Source organism: Calypte anna, chromosome 4A, assembly GCF_003957555.1.
Source record: "Calypte anna isolate BGI_N300 chromosome 4A, bCalAnn1_v1.p, whole genome shotgun sequence".
NCBI lineage: Eukaryota > Metazoa > Chordata > Aves > Apodiformes > Trochilidae > Calypte > Calypte anna.
This window is the reverse complement of record NC_044248.1, coordinates 13,977,033-13,996,564: the sequence shown is the minus strand read 5'-3', so window position 1 is coordinate 13,996,564 and position 19,532 is coordinate 13,977,033. Positions and strand designations below refer to the sequence as shown.

The window sequence follows — 19,532 nt, the reverse complement described above, 5'->3', positions numbered from 1 at the left end:
CCACACACTTTAGCCATCATGACTGCTTTTTTTTTTACCTAGCCTTATAACAATGGATTTAAAATTTCCTTTGGAAATTATTTGGTACTGTTCATTATGTTCATTAGCTGTGTCCGGATTATTCAGAATAAGGACATTCTGCCTACTTGCTACCTCAGGAACTCTGTATTGAAACAAAAATAAAGTGTTTTCAAGCAAATGTAATAGGAAAACATACTATCTTAAAGGTGGTGGGTCCTAGTTTTTGCATTTATTGTTTTGGTGTTGTTTATCCATTGGAAAGATGTGAAGTTTGGGAGATTTTTGGTTTGGTTTTGTTGCGATTTTTTTCCCTTTGAATTCTTTTGTTTGTTTGTTTGTTTGAAATTTAATAAGGAAAAGAGGGAAAGGGAAATTACTTCCACAAGTCTTCTGTGGTGACTTGCTGCTCACCTTAGGTTGACCATCAGGCATCCCTCTACCTCCCTTGTGGTTTGGGTTCTTCCCCCCCCCCCCCCCCCGTGTCTTTTCCCTTTTTATTATCTTTCCCTGATTATTATCTGAAGTGTAGTACTTTTTTTTTCTTTTGCAGTTAGTGAGTAGGTTGTTTTGCTGCCCCATATATTCTTCTATGAGTTCCATAAACTTTCTGCCCTCCAGAGAGTTCAGCATCCCTTTAACTCACTCACAAGGAACACATTCCCACTCACATGCCCCAGGCCCTCTTTCTAGAGGAGTCTTATGAGAGCCCCTCTTACCAGACTGCTGCTGTCACACGGATGTTGTCTTAGCCCAGCTACACAGCTACTTCAACAGGTTTTTCAGAGACTCCCACTTCACACTGAGCTTCATGAACTGTGACTGATGCTGTCCTTCTGGATTCATTGTGTGGTTTATAATCTGGTCATTGGGTCTGCAGCTGAGCTTTTGAAGTGCCTTTACCTTAATGGCTAAATGTAGTTTAAAGGAGAATAAACACAGCTCCTTTAGCCATGAAATCTAGGATTTGAGGTGCAGACTGGTGTTGCCTTGCACTGACGGAGAATATTCCCTTGCTGAAATGCTTGTGCTTCTTACTGGAAATTGTATTTATTAATTTAAAATAATGACAAAATAAAAACAGCTCCATCCATGACTACATAATTAAAGCTAAATTAACACTTGAAAGCAGGGATTATTCCATTGGTTACCTAAAGAGGGAAAATTCATGGAAATGTAAAGCATAGAAATGTGGCCATTGTCATTTACCTGTGAAATCTCAGCAAGAGGTGTATAAAAGTATCATCTGAGATCAGTTTACATTCCTTCTGTCATGACCATGAGATGGGAAAATCATATTGTCACCTAGTTTTTAATGACAGCAAGGACATGATGTCTTATTAAAACTGCTAACAGGAAGGGAGGCCTCTCATTCATAACAACAGAAGGAGAGTATTTTGAAAATATGCTGTTCTTAGTAAAACTAGTATAGTATACTATATAGTATACTAATTTTAGTATAAACAACTTAGTAAGTTGTTTAGAATAAATTACAGGCAGTAGAGCTCATGAGTGGAAATTGAGTAGGGGGGATATGTATGTCAGGTTTTGGGTGGTGCTAGCATGTCTCTGAGGATTCAAAGATCCAGTAAACCTTGTACCTCTTAACAATGTGTTGTGAATTGATGTAGGCAAAGTAAAAGTGAGTGTTATCCTTTAAGATGAACATTGCTAGGTTGATCATATAATTTTGCTGAATGAGGGAAATTCTTGAGGAAGGCTATGATAAAGAGGGAAGTAAACAACATAACTATTGGATGTGTCGCTTTAGTGGACTGATGGCCAGTCCTTACTGGCTCTTGGCTATCATGACTGAGCAAATAATACACTGTAGTCAGTGTTTAGTATCATTTGTGTCAGTATTTTGGCCTATCTAGTTTGTGTCCTATAACACAGAACTTCAGCTACTAATTTTCCATGATATTTAAAATACAAAAAAAAAAGCAGAAAATTTTTCTGTCTGTTCTACCGAGCAGAGTTTGACTGTGGTAATTATGTTCTCCATTCATGAACACATGTCCTAGAAAAATCTGTGATTATATTAATTGTATATCCTTTGGTGTGTGAAACAGAAGCATCCTCACTTGAAAAGCACAGTTTAATTTTCTTGTGGAGAGCTAATAATAACAATACTTTTTTGTCCCTGAAAAGCAATTGAACACTAGTCATTCTCTGCTATGACATGATAGAAGTATCAGTTTGACAAGACTGTTTAAGCTTAGTGGAAGTTTGTCCTTGGAAAGGATCTGAAATATGTGGTTTGGATAAGGTATTGCATTCCTCACGGGGTTTTGAGTAGGTTTTGTGTTGTCTTGTTTTTGTTTGTTTGCTTGAATTGTGTTTGTTGGTGTTGGGGTTTTTTTTTGTTTTGTTTTTTTAAGATGCCTTACATTGCATAACAGTACTGCAATAAAAAGATAAATATGCAAGTACCTAGACAAGAAATAGTCTACCTCAGCATCTAAGTTACATTCATTTGTACCTCTGTTATCAATAAAGTGGCTTTACTATACATTACGGTATGGTATTTCACATTTTGCTCAGACCAGCTATGGCATCAAGCTGTAGTCCTTTTTATTAACTTTAAAACTGGTGCTATTTAGTGAATATTTTTTTTTTATACTCTCCATGTCAGGGTTATTTTTTAGAAACATATTTCATGGATTTAACATGAGTATTTTCCTCTGTATCCTCTGCATCACGGTAGATCGAAACTGTCAGGGTTTTTCTTCTAACAGATTGATTATTTGTTTTTTATTATTATTTATTAATAGTTGTTTATTTTATCAATATATATATATTTACTTTTTAGACTGTTTTGGTGTTTGGTTTTTTGGAGGTTTGTATTGTTGTTTTGGTTTCTGTTAAATGTTTTCAGTTTTTTTTATCTGAGTTGTTGAATTTTTATGTTTGTTGGTTTTTTGTTTTGTTTTTGTTTGGGTTAGTTGTTTGGTATTTTAAGCTCTGGTGTACCTCTTCCAGGAGTAGATTGGAGGAAATCTTGTATGTTCTATTGAAGATCCAAATAAAACATACTGTCTGTATAAGGCTGGCAGTCCTTTAGTTTAATACAGACATACCTGCCAATAAGATTTTAATCATGGTCTGGTTTGGAGAGAAACTGTTTTGTTCTGAATTTAAGAGCTTATACATATCTCTGTTCTATAATGAGACATCAGTTTAGTGCCATGGTGACTGAGGAGGTATTTAAGCCTTTGGCTGTTTGTTTCTCTTTACTATCAGTTGATGAACTGTCTTTTGGTTTGTCATCTCATCAACTGAAAGAACACAAGGGAGTCATTCTCAACATAGACTTGCCAAATACTGCCTTTCCAAGAATCAGTCATCCTTAGGGTTTATGTGTATTTTGTCTGCAGTCATTTGTAATTTTCAGGGCAGTCAGCTAATCCACCTTACTTTTTTTTTTCTTTCTTGAAAACCCTGCCTCCAAACTGCATTAATCCGTCAATGAGATGAGATGTTTCATCTTGGATTTGTGCAAATTTGGATAGTCACATTTTTCAGACTGTGCAGTTATATTCCTTATCTTGCTCAAGACTTGGAGAAACTATGTTCAGATTTGTTATGTTGCAATCAAATATTTATTTGGAAAGTTTGCAGCTCACTCTGCAGAAGAGCAGGTGATTTCTGTGAGCTATCTCAGAGCATACAGTGCAGTTCATGCAAAAGTTAGCATGCAGATTTTCCCTCTAGACAAAACTGAACTTTGCTACAGGTTGTAGTTTCAGTGAATATGTGAGGGGGAAACAAAAGCATGTTTAAATAGGACGTTCATTTTTCAGTGCCAAAGTTCAGTGCATGTTAATTATGCAAGTATGCAGGTGTGGTAATGTTTCTTCAAAAATTTTTATGTGATTGCATGTGAAAACTTCTCGTAGACATGAATGTAAAGCTAAAGGTAACAACTGAAGTGCAGAAAATGATGGGTTTTGGGGTAGATTTCTTTTATGTGTGTGAAAAACTAGTTTTAAGATTTTCCTGATTCTGTAGTTGTGGATTTAGCATAACTGAATTAAGATAGCTTTCAGAACAATTAGCTTTGTTGTAACATATTTTCCTTAAGTCATGATCTTCTGAGGCTGTGAGAGAAAAGTAAATAAGCTAAAATAGTTTGTCTCTTTAATTTTTTTCTTTCAGAACCTTAATAAACAAGCATTTGATCTTGCAAAAGTCCTGTTGAAAAGGACCGTCCAGACCATTGAACCCTGTATTGCCAATGTATGTGAACAAATTAATTCATGTTATCTAGAAGTAATAAGTGGTCTTGTTACTGCCTTGATTATTAGAGATTTGTTTTTTAAAAAATATTGTTTGTAAAAGTAACATTTTGTAATACAGCTCCAAGAATACCATTTTCCAAATAGGATATTATTAGCTTGGTTATTAAATGAGTATCTGAGGTGATTCAAGTAAGTGAAGAGGAAATTAATTTTTACTCGTTAGCTAATAATATGTAGATCAAGCATATTAAAATTTAATTTCAAAAATCATTCATATTTTAGGCTACTTTATTTTTTTCTTGTTAGATCAGTAGCAGTCATACAATCTTAGCCCTTTCAGGGTTGGAAGGGATCTTTGAGATCATCCAGTTCCAAGCCCCCTGCCACAGGCAGGGACATCTCCCCCTAGATAAGGCTGCTTAGAGCCCTGTCCAGCCTGGCCTTAAAAACTTTCAGGGATGGGGCTTCCTCTGGGCAACCTTCTCCAGTGTCTCACCGCCCTCAGGGTGAAGAACTTTCTCCTAACATCTAATCTTTCCATCTAAGAAAATTAAATAGAAGATGCTAAAATTTTTTTCTCTACTTCCACTGGATAATTATGCATTTTAGAATAAAAATTGTTCTGTTAACTGTTAATTTTGCTGGGGAGATGGTTATTGATATTTTAAATTGTCAATTTACTATGAATTAGTTGATCCTGATGGAACTAATAGAACTATGAAGTATGTTTGTTTATAACTTGCTTGAGCTAAAACTGTAAAGGAAAAATGCTTTGATAGACTGAAAAAAGTGTATTGAATACCTTCCATTAGAATTAAAGTATTAGTGATATTACATTAGAAAAATACTTAAATTAGTACTTACATTAGTGAATGAAGATATGCTAAATAATGTTGTTTATATTTCAGTTTTTTAACCAGGTTCTGGTACTGGGAAAGTCTTCAGTAAGTGATTTATCAGAACATGTGTTTGACTTGATACAAGAGCTTTTTGCCATAGATCCTCACCTACTGCTTTCTGTCATGCCACAGCTTGAATTCAAGCTAAAGGTAGGTTACAGTGTAGCTTTGGACAAGTAATAAAAATTGTGTGAATAGTAAAGAGTGCAGAGCTCTTGACTTACCAAGTGTTCTGCTGAGGGATAAAAAATTTATATCGCTTGCAAGATATTTGTATTTATCAGACTTAAAGATTAATGTAGTATAAAAGCACAGACACTGAGAAGTTGTATCCGATTATGTGCTTTCTGTGCTTGTGAATGTGTATTATGCAGAGAAAATATATATTAATTATAGTGATAAATTCATATGACTTACTGCAAAAGTTATATATATCTAATCTTTGCATTTGACTTGAAATTTATAAAGTAGTTAGGCTTTAGTTGGCTTATCTCATAAAATGAAAGTGCATTAACTTGAATATTGATTAGCAGAAGTTTCTTTTGTGAAATAATGTTTTAATAATAGACATAGTATATGCAAGTATTTTCTCAGATTTGTCATAGCCAGCTAATAAGTCAGCTGACTGATTTTGAAACTTTGGAAAGTATTTATCCTTATTTAGGGGATTGGGTTTTTTAATATCAAAGCTCTCTGTCCTTCATGTGATTGTAAATGGCAAGAGAAGTAATTTCATGCATTTGCATGTACATAAAGGGTGTGGTGGCAACAAACAAAAATAACTAAGAAACAGATATCTGGTGAAAATATATAAATCTTTTATTAGTGCACATCTACTTCCAACGTCTTAATTGGTATTTTTTCCACACACAAAATAATGTCAAAGTATGAAAAGCAAAATAAGATTATCTCTCTTTGGAACTGTTAGGAATATATATTATTCACACTACTGTGTGGGGGACTTTTTTTCTTCTCTGAAAGAGAAGAAATTTTCAAAGCACAGCCATCTATTCAGTGGCATCTATTCGGGGGCTGTAGTATGTTAACTCAATATGTATGTATTTTTATATATACATATATACATACACATATATATATTGCTTTTGTTCACCTAATAATCCAGTTAGGGAGACTGAGGATTATCAGAAATTATTTCAAAATCACTTTTTAATGTTACTTAAAATAGAAAGAAAAGGAAGCCAGAAATTATTAAGATATTACAGGTAATGATTTACAGTTCCTTTTTCATATTTTGATTTTTAGAGCAATGATGGAGAAGAGCGTTTGGCTGTTGTTCGACTTCTGGCTAAACTCTTTGGTTCCAAAGATTCTGATCTGGCCACCCAGAATCGTCCTCTTTGGCAGTGTTTTCTTGGGCGGTAAGAGAAACAGGGATTCTAAATTTCTATTATTTTTATTTTGAATTTTCTGATAGTATATTGTCTCTCATTGTGTTGATGTAACTGTATTTGAACAGGTTTTGTTAAATCTTTGAAGCATAGAGTTGCATACAGTTACATTTTAGAACAAAGAAGCCTGAAAGACTGCTCCTATATTGCTTTCAGCCATGGGAATATAAGTTAGATAGATAACACATTACATACATAGCAGAAATTACACAATAAGTATCCCAGCACTGTCTGAAATTTCATATTGTTGAACTGTATCTGCAACTGTATCTGTCCTATATACCTTTTTGAGTGAAGAGATGTTTCCTTTGCAGTAAATGGAGGAATATTTTTGTTTTTAAAAAGTGCATGTTTTCAAATGGAATATGTTATAAGCAATTTGTATTTTTATAATTTCATGTGTGTATACACACACAAACACATTACTGACAGCATGTGGAGAATTATGTTCAGAAGTGAAGGGATGAAATCTGTTGGGTCAACATTTCATCTACCTACAGCATAGTCATCCTTTAATTTTAGTCCTGACTTAATTTCACAACAGCATAAAAATTTGTATGATGTGTACATTATGGAGATAAATTCAAAACATTTCTAATGTGTTGAGGAATATGCTATCCACACATGTTATTACATAGAGAGTAATCTTGATTTGCAAGGCTAATTAAAAATTAACATTCATAATCTTCTATCCCTCTAGGTTCAATGATATCCATGTCCCTGTGAGATTAGAGAGTGTGAAATTCGCCAGTCATTGTTTAATGAACCATCCAGACTTAGCAAAAGACCTCACTGGTGAGATGCTTATTCGGGGCTTAGAATAACTTAAGGAATGAGCAAGGAAGAATGCCATTATCTTTATGTGGCAGTGTGGTTATAAAATATATAAAGTCCAGTGCTTGATGCTGGGTGGAAGAGCTAACTACACTAAGAGCTAATTGAGTAATTACTTTCTGCTGAAGACAAGCACTAGTTACTAGAAAACAAGAAGTATGTGACACTGTGTGACTCTGTCAGGGTGAATCTTTAAGAAGCTAACCACTGCAGAATGAGTTTTAAAGTAACTTCAGATTCTAATGAAATTTTTGGCAAGTCAAGCAAATTTTGGTGCAGCATCTTGTTTTATTTTCATTAAGTCAGTGCATTCCTCAGTGCTCTCTTCCACTGAGTTTAGAAAATGCTAACTATGCAGTTTCCTCCTTCACTTCAGCATCAGTTTAACAATGACCAGAATTTCAGGCACAAATGAAAATACTGTTCTTTTTTGATACAAGCTAACCTGCAACAATTGTCAGTATTTTTCATTTAGTATTTACTTCTCTAGCTCTTTGAAAATAAGTCTGTGCTATTTTGATTTCTTCTCACTCTGTCACCCACCTTTATTTTCTGTATATTTTAATCAGCTTTTTTTCCACTTCATTGCTTTTTGCAAATGAGGTTATTGTAAAAGCTATTTACTTTTGTATTATTCTTATTTTTGCAGATGCATAATTGCTTTATATTTAAGAAAGAAAATGCTGGAACAGATGTTTCCTCTGGGCAGTTGCATGTTTAGTAGACTATATGGTTCTGATATGTGACTGACGTTTAATTTTTTTAACATTATCAATGAACTGGAATACGTCTTAATCTACATTTGAAAGCCAAGCTTTTAATTGTTTCTGCTCATAACAGAATATTTGAAGGTTAGATCACACGACCCAGAAGAAGCCATTCGACATGATGTTATTGTTACAATTATCACTGCTGGCAAGAGAGATCTCTCTTTAGTCAATGACCAACTGCTGGGCTTTGTAAGGGAGAGGACGCTAGACAAACGGGTGAGTGGCAATAAAATAGCTTCTTTTCATAAATATCTGCTTCTAATATAGTTTTGTAAAAGTAAAACAAACACAAAAACCCAAAGCCCCAGAAACAGTGTTGTCAAGTAAATGAGATCATTGAGTTATGTGGAATACAGTCATATTGTAAGAACATAAGAATGTTCACATATGCTTAAGCCAAAGGTCCCTCTAGCCCCATATAATTCTCCTAGTGGTCAGTTTTGGCTTCCAGCAATCTGTGAGTTAAGGATTTCTTTGATCTGTTTCATCATGTTCATCATAGCTTTCAATGAACTTTGTTCCATTAATTTATCAGATTCTTTCTTGAGCTTACTTGGTAACTTTAAAAGCATCCATGGCATTTGCATCAGTAAATTGTTTCAGTATATGTGTGGAAAAAGTAACTTGTTCATTTTTAAATTTATCAGATAATTTCACTGAGTATCTTGTAGTGTTTATATTAAGTAAAATAAAAAATATTTTTTGGTCCAGTTACGATTAATAAAAGCATATAGCATTATCTTCTCCACTTCTCTGCTTTCCAAGCTAAAGAATCACCTGAATAACTTCCACACAAATTGATTATTGCACACATCTGGTCCTTCTTGTCTGGTGGTTCTCTGTCCTGTTGGAACCAAGGTGGCCAGACTCAGCCACAGTATTCAAGGTGTGCACTGTATTGTTTACATGCTTCATGATAGTGTGCTGGGGTTTTTTTATTGCTTTCTTTTGGTTGTTTTTTGTTTTGTTTTTCTTTAATATTGTGTTTGTCTTTTATGCTGTTTCTGAGCACTGAGACCACAATTTTGGAAAACATCCATGTTGACTTATTGAGCTTTCCTGAACAATATCAGATGATATGTTGCCTGATACTGTACATGCAGAGTTAATGCAGCTGAGAAAGCCTGCATTTCTGTAATTTCATATTGTAACAATTCAGTAGCATGAGATTTGCCTGAAGTTCTTTATTAGGATGTTAGATCTGACTATCTCAGTTAATTTGATACACACTGTTCATCTTGTTTTCTAATAATTTTTCATATTTTAAGTGTCTCAGACTTCCTGTTAATTTTTGATAGGGCTTATCCTTTCTATGACCTATGTAATTCTAGGTAATAACTTTAATTCTTTTAAACTAATTTTCTTTTTATGGTCTCCTTTTTAAATGAAGACATTACTGTAACAGAATTTGAGCAAAGGGTCTTGGTTTTGCACCATGAGAAATCCTAATTTTGAGTATGTTTAGTATTTTAAAGTAACTCTTCAATTAGTTGTGTCTGCAGCTTGACCTTGCATTTCTCAGGATGATTTAAAACCACTTTCTTTCTTCTCAGCCATTAAACATACACATCCAAAAATCATATATGAGATCTAAAATCTTTAAGTATAAGCACCACTTCCACTGGGACTTCCATCTAGTCATGGGATGGTTGGTACTGTGTCTTGCACAGAGTGCCTCTGTTCTCTTTTAGCATGTCCCCATCAGTAGAGAGGCAGTCACTTGGATAGCTGCAATACTCATTTCTGAGGAGATACAGCTTTTCAGTTCGTGTAGCCTTAAACCCAGTGTGGTACTTATGTTACTATCTTTCACTCCTTTGATGGCTTGTTACATTTCAAGGTTAGGTGCCTTTTCAGGCTCTCATTAGCGAAAAGTAACTTTCCTTCTAGATTATATTTCTCTTCTAAAAATCTCTGAAGCAAGCTATAATGAAAATACATCCCATGGAGAAATTAAAATTGAGAAGTGACTAGAGATGAGTACAACAAATACTTAACATTTGAAGTAGACCTTAGCAAATAGCATGTCTTTGTAAATATAATTAGTGTTATAAAGTGAATATTAAGGACTTGTAATTTTTTTTTCTTTTTTGGAGGAAGGGAACAATGGCATTGATATGTCCATGTAATTTACTTTATATTTTTTGTGAAGGTTTTTTTACCATTCAGATACCTGAGTTATACCTATTTTAATGACTGTTTTGCTTTAATTCTGTTCTTCTGTGTTGACGGCATTTAGCCTTTGTAGCCATTTACCCTTTGCTAGCCAAATCTGCAGACTCCTAAGTGCATCAATTTGACTTCGTCTAATTCTTCTGAGGACTGCAAATGAGTATGGTGATGACTATAAAAATAACAGCTGTCCAGTAGACTGAAGTAAAATGCTTATTCTTTAAATACACTAATCTGTCATTTCAGTTCTGCGTTTTTTCTTTATAAATCAAAGTGAAATCAAGAAGACTTTAAAATCATGCTGTTTTGCTGTTTATGTCAACTGTTTGGGGTTTTTTTTTGTTTCTGACCATATTTTTATTGGTCCACACTATTGGGAGAGAACCTTTTTATGAGTAAAAGTTTTTGGCTAGTAGACACTACTTTGGTTTTTTAAAAAGCATCCTTAGCTAACTGTGTATGTATGGGCATTTGTACAATTATTACAGCTATTAAAAAATTAAAAAAAATCCCAAGCAACCCCCTCTCCCACCTATAGTTCTCACATCTATTCCTATTGGTCCAGTTGGAAATCTCTGAGTACAGATGCTTCTTAGCAAAACTTGGGTAAGAATTGTGAGGAATTTTCCATTGGAGCACTGTCTGTAGGGTGTTTCCAGTTCTTCACATTTCAGAATAATTAGATTCAGGAAACATTTAAAAATATTTTTTAAAAAGAGTTTTTGAAAGTAGTTCAGGTACTTCTAACTTTCCCGTTATGCTGGGACCTGAAAAGTTAGAGGAGAAGCTTTTTTTATAGTGTTTTTTCCAGATGAAGGTAAAGGATTTTAAGATTTTAATATTCTTAATTCTGTGGAAGAAATAGGTTAGCTATTCCAGCAGGTAAGAGATTGGCTTGAGCGTTCAATAACAGTTGTTTTTTTTTTAAACTCAGCTCAGCAGTCTTCCCTGAAGGAGGTTAATTATGCTGGTTAGACAAGGAAGCTAAGACTGTCAAAATTCTTTTCTTAATTAAATCAGGGTAGTAATTCTGTTAGCTGTGTTTATTGATCGCCCTTTAAAACGCATTATTACATTCTCCTTCATTTTCATTTGCCTTCGTCTTTTGCCCTGCTGTTGAACTTTAATTCTCAGTGCCACTCTCTGCTCTCTACCTGCTGTTCTGTGACTTGCTGCCATGGTCTCTCAAAGCATTCTCTGAGGGATTCTGTCCAGTGTCTCCCATCATCTCCCTGAAACTGCCTTTCTGCACATGCTCTGACATGACTACACCAATTTCAGTCATCAGAAATCTATCAAAAATGTAAACCTCCTTTCCTTGTAATCTTGTTAAGTGCTCTGTTTTCATTTTAGATTACATTTTCTAGAATACTTCCTTGCAATCCTTCTCTGTTCTCTTCTGACAATAGATGCTGTCTTGCCTGTCTGAGGAAGCTGGCACTTATATTGGAAGGATATATCTGAATGCAGAAAAATATTAATACTTTTCTGAAAATGTTTCTCTTTCAGACTTTTATTCTCTTTAGAATGTGCTTTAGATCACAGTGGATGTGAAAAAATGTCTATTTATATGTAAAATTTTTCTCTCCTAGCAAAACAAAATATTATACTGTATACTGTCAAAGACATTACTATCTTGAGCTGTTACTTGTGTATTTAATATTTAAGAAATATGTAAAAAAATACATGTTTGTGGTTTTTTCCATCTTCTTTATGTAACTTAGTCCAATAGCTAGTGGTGTCCAAGGCTGTTGTGTTGACATAAACCTTATTATCTTCAAGATTTTTCTTTTCTTTGCCTGTCAGAAAAAGGAAGACACTGAGTAAATCCATTAAGAAATTAAATGTTCGCTATCTCGCTTAGTGTTACTAAAACAAGCCTTTAGTTTTACAAGACTGAAGTGTCAAACATAGTATTTATATTTATGCTTCATATGGTGAAATGTTAATCTGTAGGATTCAAGGTCAAAATGAGGGAAAACAAATTTGTTTTGAGGTTTTCTGTGTAAATCATCAAGTTGGAGAGACTATTATATAAATTAATCTTCAGTCTGTCCTGGTATCATTCCTTTTACAAGTCAGTGTAGAAGAGGGTACAGATCTTGCCTGTTGAACTGTTTAATAATGGGACACTTCGTGAGGGGATAAAGCAGTGGCCACTAAAGCAGGGATGAGAACCTAGGAACTCCATCTGTGGATATTGTAGTCTGTTTTTTTCCTGGATCCCTGATGTCTTAAAACAATTCTTGCAAAGCTTCAGCAAAAACAGCCTCTGCTGCTGCCTAGGAAGGTGGCCTAAGAGTTCAAACCCTAGCAGGTTTTGCTAGGCCTGAGCTCCCTGTCTCCACACGTGTGCTGTAAAATAGCATAAGGTTATGGGGAGAAAGATTGGTGTTTGTCTTAATAGATAAGTCTTCCAAATCCTGGCTCAAGACAGCAGTTATTCAGGCATATATGTTAAGTTTATACTCATGATTTTTCTACTGACTTGCTCCCAGGTTTTCCTTGCTCAGCCCACTGCTGGGTTCCTTTGTACAGACAATACATAGTCTGCATAGTACAAGGAAGAAACCTCTGATGTAAGCTATACAAATTCTAATCTTGAGGCTCTAAACAGCATTTTCCAGCTTTTGAAGCATTTAAATATATGAGGTCAGAATGTGGCTGTTTATGTCTTTCATGCTTCTACATCTTTACTGTATTTTGTATGCTTGATATTTATTTATATAAAATATTCTTTACCTACTTTTTGTTTCTTCCCCCTCAAGTGGCGAGTCAGAAAAGAAGCAATGATGGGTCTTGCCCAGCTTTACAAGAAGTATTGTCTTCATGCTGAGGCTGGAAAAGATGCTGCAGAGAAAGTGAGCTGGATAAAGGATAAACTTTTGCACATATATTATCAAAATAGCATTGATGACAAGTGAGTCAATCTAAGCCTTCCTAATTTTAATTGTGTAGTGATAAGAGAGACACTGAAAATACGTGCTTATCCTGGGATACATTCTGTGTATGTGGCTTTAAGTATGATGTATTTAATTATAGTTATTGAGACATCTACTAAGATATTCAGGATGGTTGCATTATCTGTTCATGTATTCATTTTATTTACTGACGGAACTAGATCTGTGGTGATAGTAGATTGTCATTAACTAACAATTGTGTGGAAAAAAAAATACAAAATTTTGTGTTTACCCAGTTCTTGTTTGCTTTACTGCTTTCCAGGGGCTAGCATGTTAAAATCCATTATTTGAATACATCATGTGTGTACACACCACAGTACATGTACAGACATCTCCTTTTGATAGGTTGAGTGGAAAAGGACCCTCTTGGTAGAAGAAAAGCTGAAGAACTATCAAGAGTGTTTTCCCTGTTCCCTAGTCTGTCCTGCTTTGTCATTCAGTCCCTTTGATTTTTTTAAACACCATTTTTGCATAGGGAAAAATATTTTGGCCAAGTGAAAGGTAGTTTTCAACTCTCACTATTATTCTTTGTCTTTAACAAGGAGAGCCAAACTGTGAGATCACACAAAGATAGAATTTCAGCCTAGATATTTAATACAGCAGACTTGCAAATTTCTTTATAGTGCTTCTTACCATCTTGCATGTATCAGGCTGCTGCCTCAATAAGTTTTGTGATCTTAGTGACTCTGAATGAGCTAATACCTTCCTTCAGTTGCCACTTAAAATAGTGAATTCTTACTATTGCAGTGATGAGGGCTCTCACTTTGTTGATCATCAGTGGGCCAGAATTACATATTTGATCAGTTGCCGCTTTATTGGAAAAAAAAAAAAAAAAAAAAAAAAAAAAAGAGAAAATGATATGGTTATGAGATTGCACACTCAGAAATAGAAATGATAATGAAAGTCTGCTGAAATAGAAGTATCAAATAGTGAAAAATTAGGACATCCTCACATGTTTATACAAAACTAACTCTGCATATGTATGTGCATCAAATACACTTTAATTTGCTCTGAGAGGTTTGTGTTTTTTCTAGCATGTTCATGTCTTGCTTTCAGTAGACAGGCTTGTTAGTGAGCAGAGAATGAATCAAAGTTTGATAATCAATGGGGCAGATGTTTTCGCTGTTCCTGCTCACAGGAAATGCAGAACACTGTGGGAAATGATGCAAGGAATCTTTAAGGAAAGACTGTTCCATCAAACTGTGTTTCTCTGTCATGATTTCTTCTGAAAGTCTGATTAGGCCAATGGAACTGGTGCTAGCATGAGTAGGGGTGGATTGTATATGGTTTATTTTCTGGAAATCCACACTGAAAGACTGATGTCTTGTTTTCTGGTGTTCTTCTAGTTCAGTTTGATACCCTCAATTTTAATTCAGATTCCACTCATTTTTAAGGCTGACAAGTTCTTGCTCAGTCACACCCTTGGGTTGGTTTCCTCTTCTCGGAGTAGAGAAATAAATGCATTTCAGTATTATCATTATTAGAATTAGAAAGTTAGTACTTTTACCACCTTAAGAGCTATAGAAATACTATGATCTTTTAAGACAGGATCCTCTCGTTTCTTTAAACATGGAAGCATAGCACAAAATTACGTGTCTCTGGCCTGTTTTCCTTCTGTAATGAGGGAAGAGGGAAAAAAAGTAGTAGTGAACAGCTGTCTGAGCCTTGGAGCATTATGCAGTTTGTGCAAGGGATAACATAGAATCACAGAATTGTCAGGGTTGGAAGGGACCTTCAAGATCATCCAGTTCCAACCCCCCTGCCATGGGCAGAGGTACCTCCCACTAGATCAGGTTGCTCAGAGCTCTGTCCAGCCTGGCTTAAGAAACTTCCACGGATGGGGCTTTGACCAGCTCTTGGGGCAACCTGTTCAGTGTTTCACTGCCCACATGATGTAGAACTTTTTCCTAATGTCTAATCTGAATCTACGTACCCCAAGGTTTAATCCATTCCCCCTAGTCCTCCCTCGACCTGCTGGCCGTGCTCCTCTTGATGCAGCCCAGGATACCATTGACTTTCTAGGCTGCAAGTGTACAGTGACAGCTCATGTTGTACCCCCAACTAAACAGTTCTTTCAAAAGATAATAGTGCAGTATGACACAGTATTCAGGCATGAAGTGAAATAGAAAAAATTTTCTCCATACATCCTTAATTCAGTCACTTTGTAATGTTTTTGTTTTAACTTTGATGACTATTGATGTGAATATCTACTCCAGACAGAACTGTAAGAACTGTCACCTGTGTGCTCAGAGCTGCTTTGTCTGACAACAAATGCTTAGTAAATGGAGCAAAGTAACCACATGCTAAACACTACCCCATTGCCCATTCCTGATATACTAGACAGTGACTTTCAGAGGAAAAAGATGTGTCCCAGAGGTATTTCCTGTTTGTAAATATTTACTCTGTCATGGGCCAGGGAGGGCATGATACAGTCTTGCTGTTTGTATTGACATCTTTTCTAGAACATGCATCTGAAGTATGATATTCATAAATTAGTAAGATAAACCTGATGCCCTCAGTCTCCTAGTATGTTAAACAGACATGGAGTCCCCCGAGATCTGAAGAGTCTTGCAGAAAATACTTGGCCTTATTAGTTATAAAATGTACAATGAAAGCAAGAAAGCCAAGTTTTCTTTAATACTAACAGAGGTCCTTGGGAGAGTTATATCCATGTTCATGATCATCCTCTGCCTTGCCATCATGTCTCTTGGATTTTCTTTGAGCTTGAAATACAGTGGATTTGACCTGTGTTGCCTTCTGTGGTCTTTGTAAGAGGCTCTCCCAGATCACTTATTAGGAATCATAGTGAGAGAGATTGTAAATTCAAACACACAAAGTTTTTATCCATAAATATCAAGTTTTATAGCTGAACATTGTGCAGAGCTACCATTGCAATGGATGAAATTAGTGTCTGAATGTTCTTTCATTTGGGGGAGGTGGACTGTAATTATATCAACTCTGTAGTCATGTTTTGTACTTCAAGTTTTGTATTTTATATAAACTTTAAATATGTATTACTGTCCTTTTAAAAAGATAACTGGAAAATGTTTTTGCTGGATGGGTTTGCTCTCACTTAATTTTCCTCTTCCTTCCTTTGTTGTGTTTTGGTGTTCCTTCTCCACCTTTTAACACCATTGTTTTGCTTCTTTTCTCAAACACTGCAATTTTATTTTAACTTTTCTCTTGATGTCACATGAGATATTTATTTCTCCTTTCCCTTCAGTAAATTTTTGAAATCTTTCTTTATTTGGGATTTTTACTGTCTGCGTCTCTTACCCTTATGTATGAGAGTGAACAAAGGGATATTCTCAAGAGCCTGGAGAAAAAGGAAAATTTGGATGGTTCCAAATAAATCAGTTACTCCCATTTACAGGTGAAAATGACAGTATGTGGAAAAGCTTTAGAGAAGCAGTTCTTGCTAATTTTTCTATCAACTGTTGAAGGGATCTTTACAGTTAAGGAGACCTACTCTTTTTTCCTCTCTGTTGGAATCTAGTTTCAAAGACTTTGAATACTTTTTGTTCTTTCAGCTTGTCTGAAAGGTATCACCACTTTTGGAAAGACAAATTTTGTCTTTTTTCTTCCTGCAGGTTACTGGTAGAGAAAATCTTTGCTCAGTATCTTGTCCCACACAATCTGGAAACGGAAGAGCGAATGAAGTGCTTGTACTATTTGTATGCTAGCTTGGATCCAAATGCTGTTAAGTGAGTATAGTTTGTGCTCAACAAATACTTGACTTTTCAGGCTTTTCCAACATCTATATAGACTTGTATTATCACAATTTAAATAGAGATATGAGTGAATTATACTTAGCATTATTTGCAACTGTATTTCAAAACATTTAATTTCTATTTTCAAATGCTATATGTCCATTAGAGAAAAAGTTAGTATGGTATTTGAGAAGAGTGGCTTAATGCATTTGTTTTCATCTACTGAGAGCAGTGAAAAGTTAAAAATGCTCAAGTCATGACTTCTGAATTTGGTCTATGTTATTAGGGCCTGTGATGAAGTTATCTATAACTGAAATCTGGTTGATAGTAGCCTGGTTTTTATGTTGAAAATGTTATTTTCAAGATAATGTGAGTGGGACATACTATGGCTGTCCCACTATGTGAAATTTTTCGAAGTACAATAATGAGAGAGGTGATGTTAAGTAGGAGAAGAAAATCAGTTCCACTTTGTGTGGAATGGTTATGTTTTAATACTTGGTAGGTTTATATTATATCCAGATGTTGCACTTTAAGATAAATAATTAAACAGTCTTGTTTACTATTACATCCAGCAAGCTCTTTTCAGGAGCAAATAGGTAAACTTTTCCAATTTTGCACTTTTCAGAGCACTGAATGAGATGTGGAAGTGCCAGAACATGCTAAGGAGTCATGTACGAGAACTACTGGACTTGCACAAGCAGCCCACTGTACGGTTATTAATGCTAATAGTTGATCCAATGGACCTGGTAGACTAAATACTGTGGTTTTTAATATTATTTTTTCAGTGTGACTGTATTACTGCTCTGTTGATTTTGCATATGTAGACAGTGTTCCATTCTGTATAAGTAAAGTTGCTTCCAATAATGCTTAAAGGTGGCCTCCTTATGTTGACCATTATTTTATATTATTCATCAATAACTTTGGAAAAAGTTAAAAAAAATTCTTAAGATTGTTTTTGTTTTCACAGACCTTTTTTGTTTCTCATTTGATTAACACATTTAATGAATTAATATGTTGTAACATAGCACATTAAGGGGTTTTGAAAACAAAAGTTTTAATAAATTTTTACTTCAAAACATAACTTCAAACTATGAGATACTTTAAAACCCTGAAGTAATGCCCTTCTAGTTAATGTGGAGGTGGGCTTGGGGGCTTTGGGATTTCTTCCAGGTCTTTTTCCAATAATTGTTTTTGGTCGGTTATGTGAATTAGTGAATTTCTGCAGTTCTTTGATGCAGCAAGATTTTTTTCCCGTTTTTCTGTGTGTAGTAGCCGCTAATGATACCATTACATTAGTCTGATGTTTGTTTTTAATACAAAAACACCAAACAGCTTAAAGGTATGTTTTATAAAGGAGAAGTTGCTGATATGTTTGTTTTGTTTGTTTTTTGCTTTTGTCCTCAGTCAGAAGCAAACAGTGCTGCCATGTTTGGAAAGCTGATGACCATAGCAAGTAAGTGTTACTAAGCTCTATAAACTGTTCCTACAGCATTCCTGAGTATTGCATTTCTTCGAATCTTGGCATACCAAAGTGGCAAATTATTTAATGTTAAATTGTGTTTAATCATACAGAAAACCTTCCAGATCCTGGAAAAGCACAAGATTTTGTGAAGAAATTCAATCAGGTTCTGGGTGATGATGAGAAACTTCGGTCCCAGCTTGAACTGTTAATTAGCCCTACCTGTTCTTGTAAACAGGCAGATGTCTGTGTGGTAAGGAAGTACAATAGCAAACTTCTATACCTTAAATATTTAAGCTTAAAGCAGTTACTCAGAGTTAATGATCTCTTTTGGTTTCTTAGCATGATTTTGATGTATTTCTAATTTTCATAAAATAGCTTTTTGGTTAACCTGTAGAGATTGTTGAAAATATAATTTATGGTAATGGTCTTGCTTCCTAAGGAAATATTAGCATTATTCCTTTCTAGGGTTACAAGCATCAAGCATAAAGTAGTTTAACTTTTTTCAAGTATTTGAAAAATATATTTTCTTTCAAGTATCTCCCTTATGGTAAGAGTTCTAAACTGTCTTCTGACACTGATGAAGATTCCTCTGAGTACAGTCAAGCCACATACTATAACATCTGCCTGTCATTATTTTTATTCCGAAAATGTAATTTTGAAATAAGTCTTTCTCCCTTCACTTGCTCATCTATTTAACCTCTATGATGAAAGTTCACCTCTTAATATTGAATTGGACTTTTCCAGAGATTTACTATCACAACAGACTTTTTTTCATTATGGTCCCAAAATAACAAGTGATTTAATTGACAGAAATCACAATAGAGAGCATCAACAAGCAAACAGGCTTCATGGGTTTTGTTGCACTGAAATTGTCTAGGGAGGACAACAAAATGACCTTGAGAATGATGTCCTAACCAGTTGATTTAGAGAGTATGTCTTCTAAACTAGTAGATTTTGCAATTTGGGAATGCGGTGATTCAAGTTCAAGAGAAAGATTTCTTCCCTCTTTGTCAAGATAATTCAGCACAGCAGGGCAATTTCCAATAAATTTCCAATA

At 34.9% G+C, this 19,532-nt stretch overlaps 1 protein-coding gene across 1 annotated transcript in view; it reads left to right on the top strand.

Annotated features, from left to right (window-relative positions):
* The window catches only part of PDS5A (PDS5 cohesin associated factor A), a 78,089-nt gene that overhangs the window by 33,261 nt on the left and 25,296 nt on the right, over positions 1–19,532 (top strand). The window contains 10 exon segments of the mRNA XM_030450000.1: positions 4,177–4,257; positions 5,168–5,308; positions 6,422–6,537; positions 7,268–7,362; positions 8,242–8,387; positions 13,112–13,263; positions 16,894–17,007; positions 17,639–17,720; positions 18,418–18,466; positions 18,586–18,725. Of these exon segments, the coding sequence (XP_030305860.1) occupies positions 4,177–4,257; positions 5,168–5,308; positions 6,422–6,537; positions 7,268–7,362; positions 8,242–8,387; positions 13,112–13,263; positions 16,894–17,007; positions 17,639–17,720; positions 18,418–18,466; positions 18,586–18,725 (1,116 nt within the window).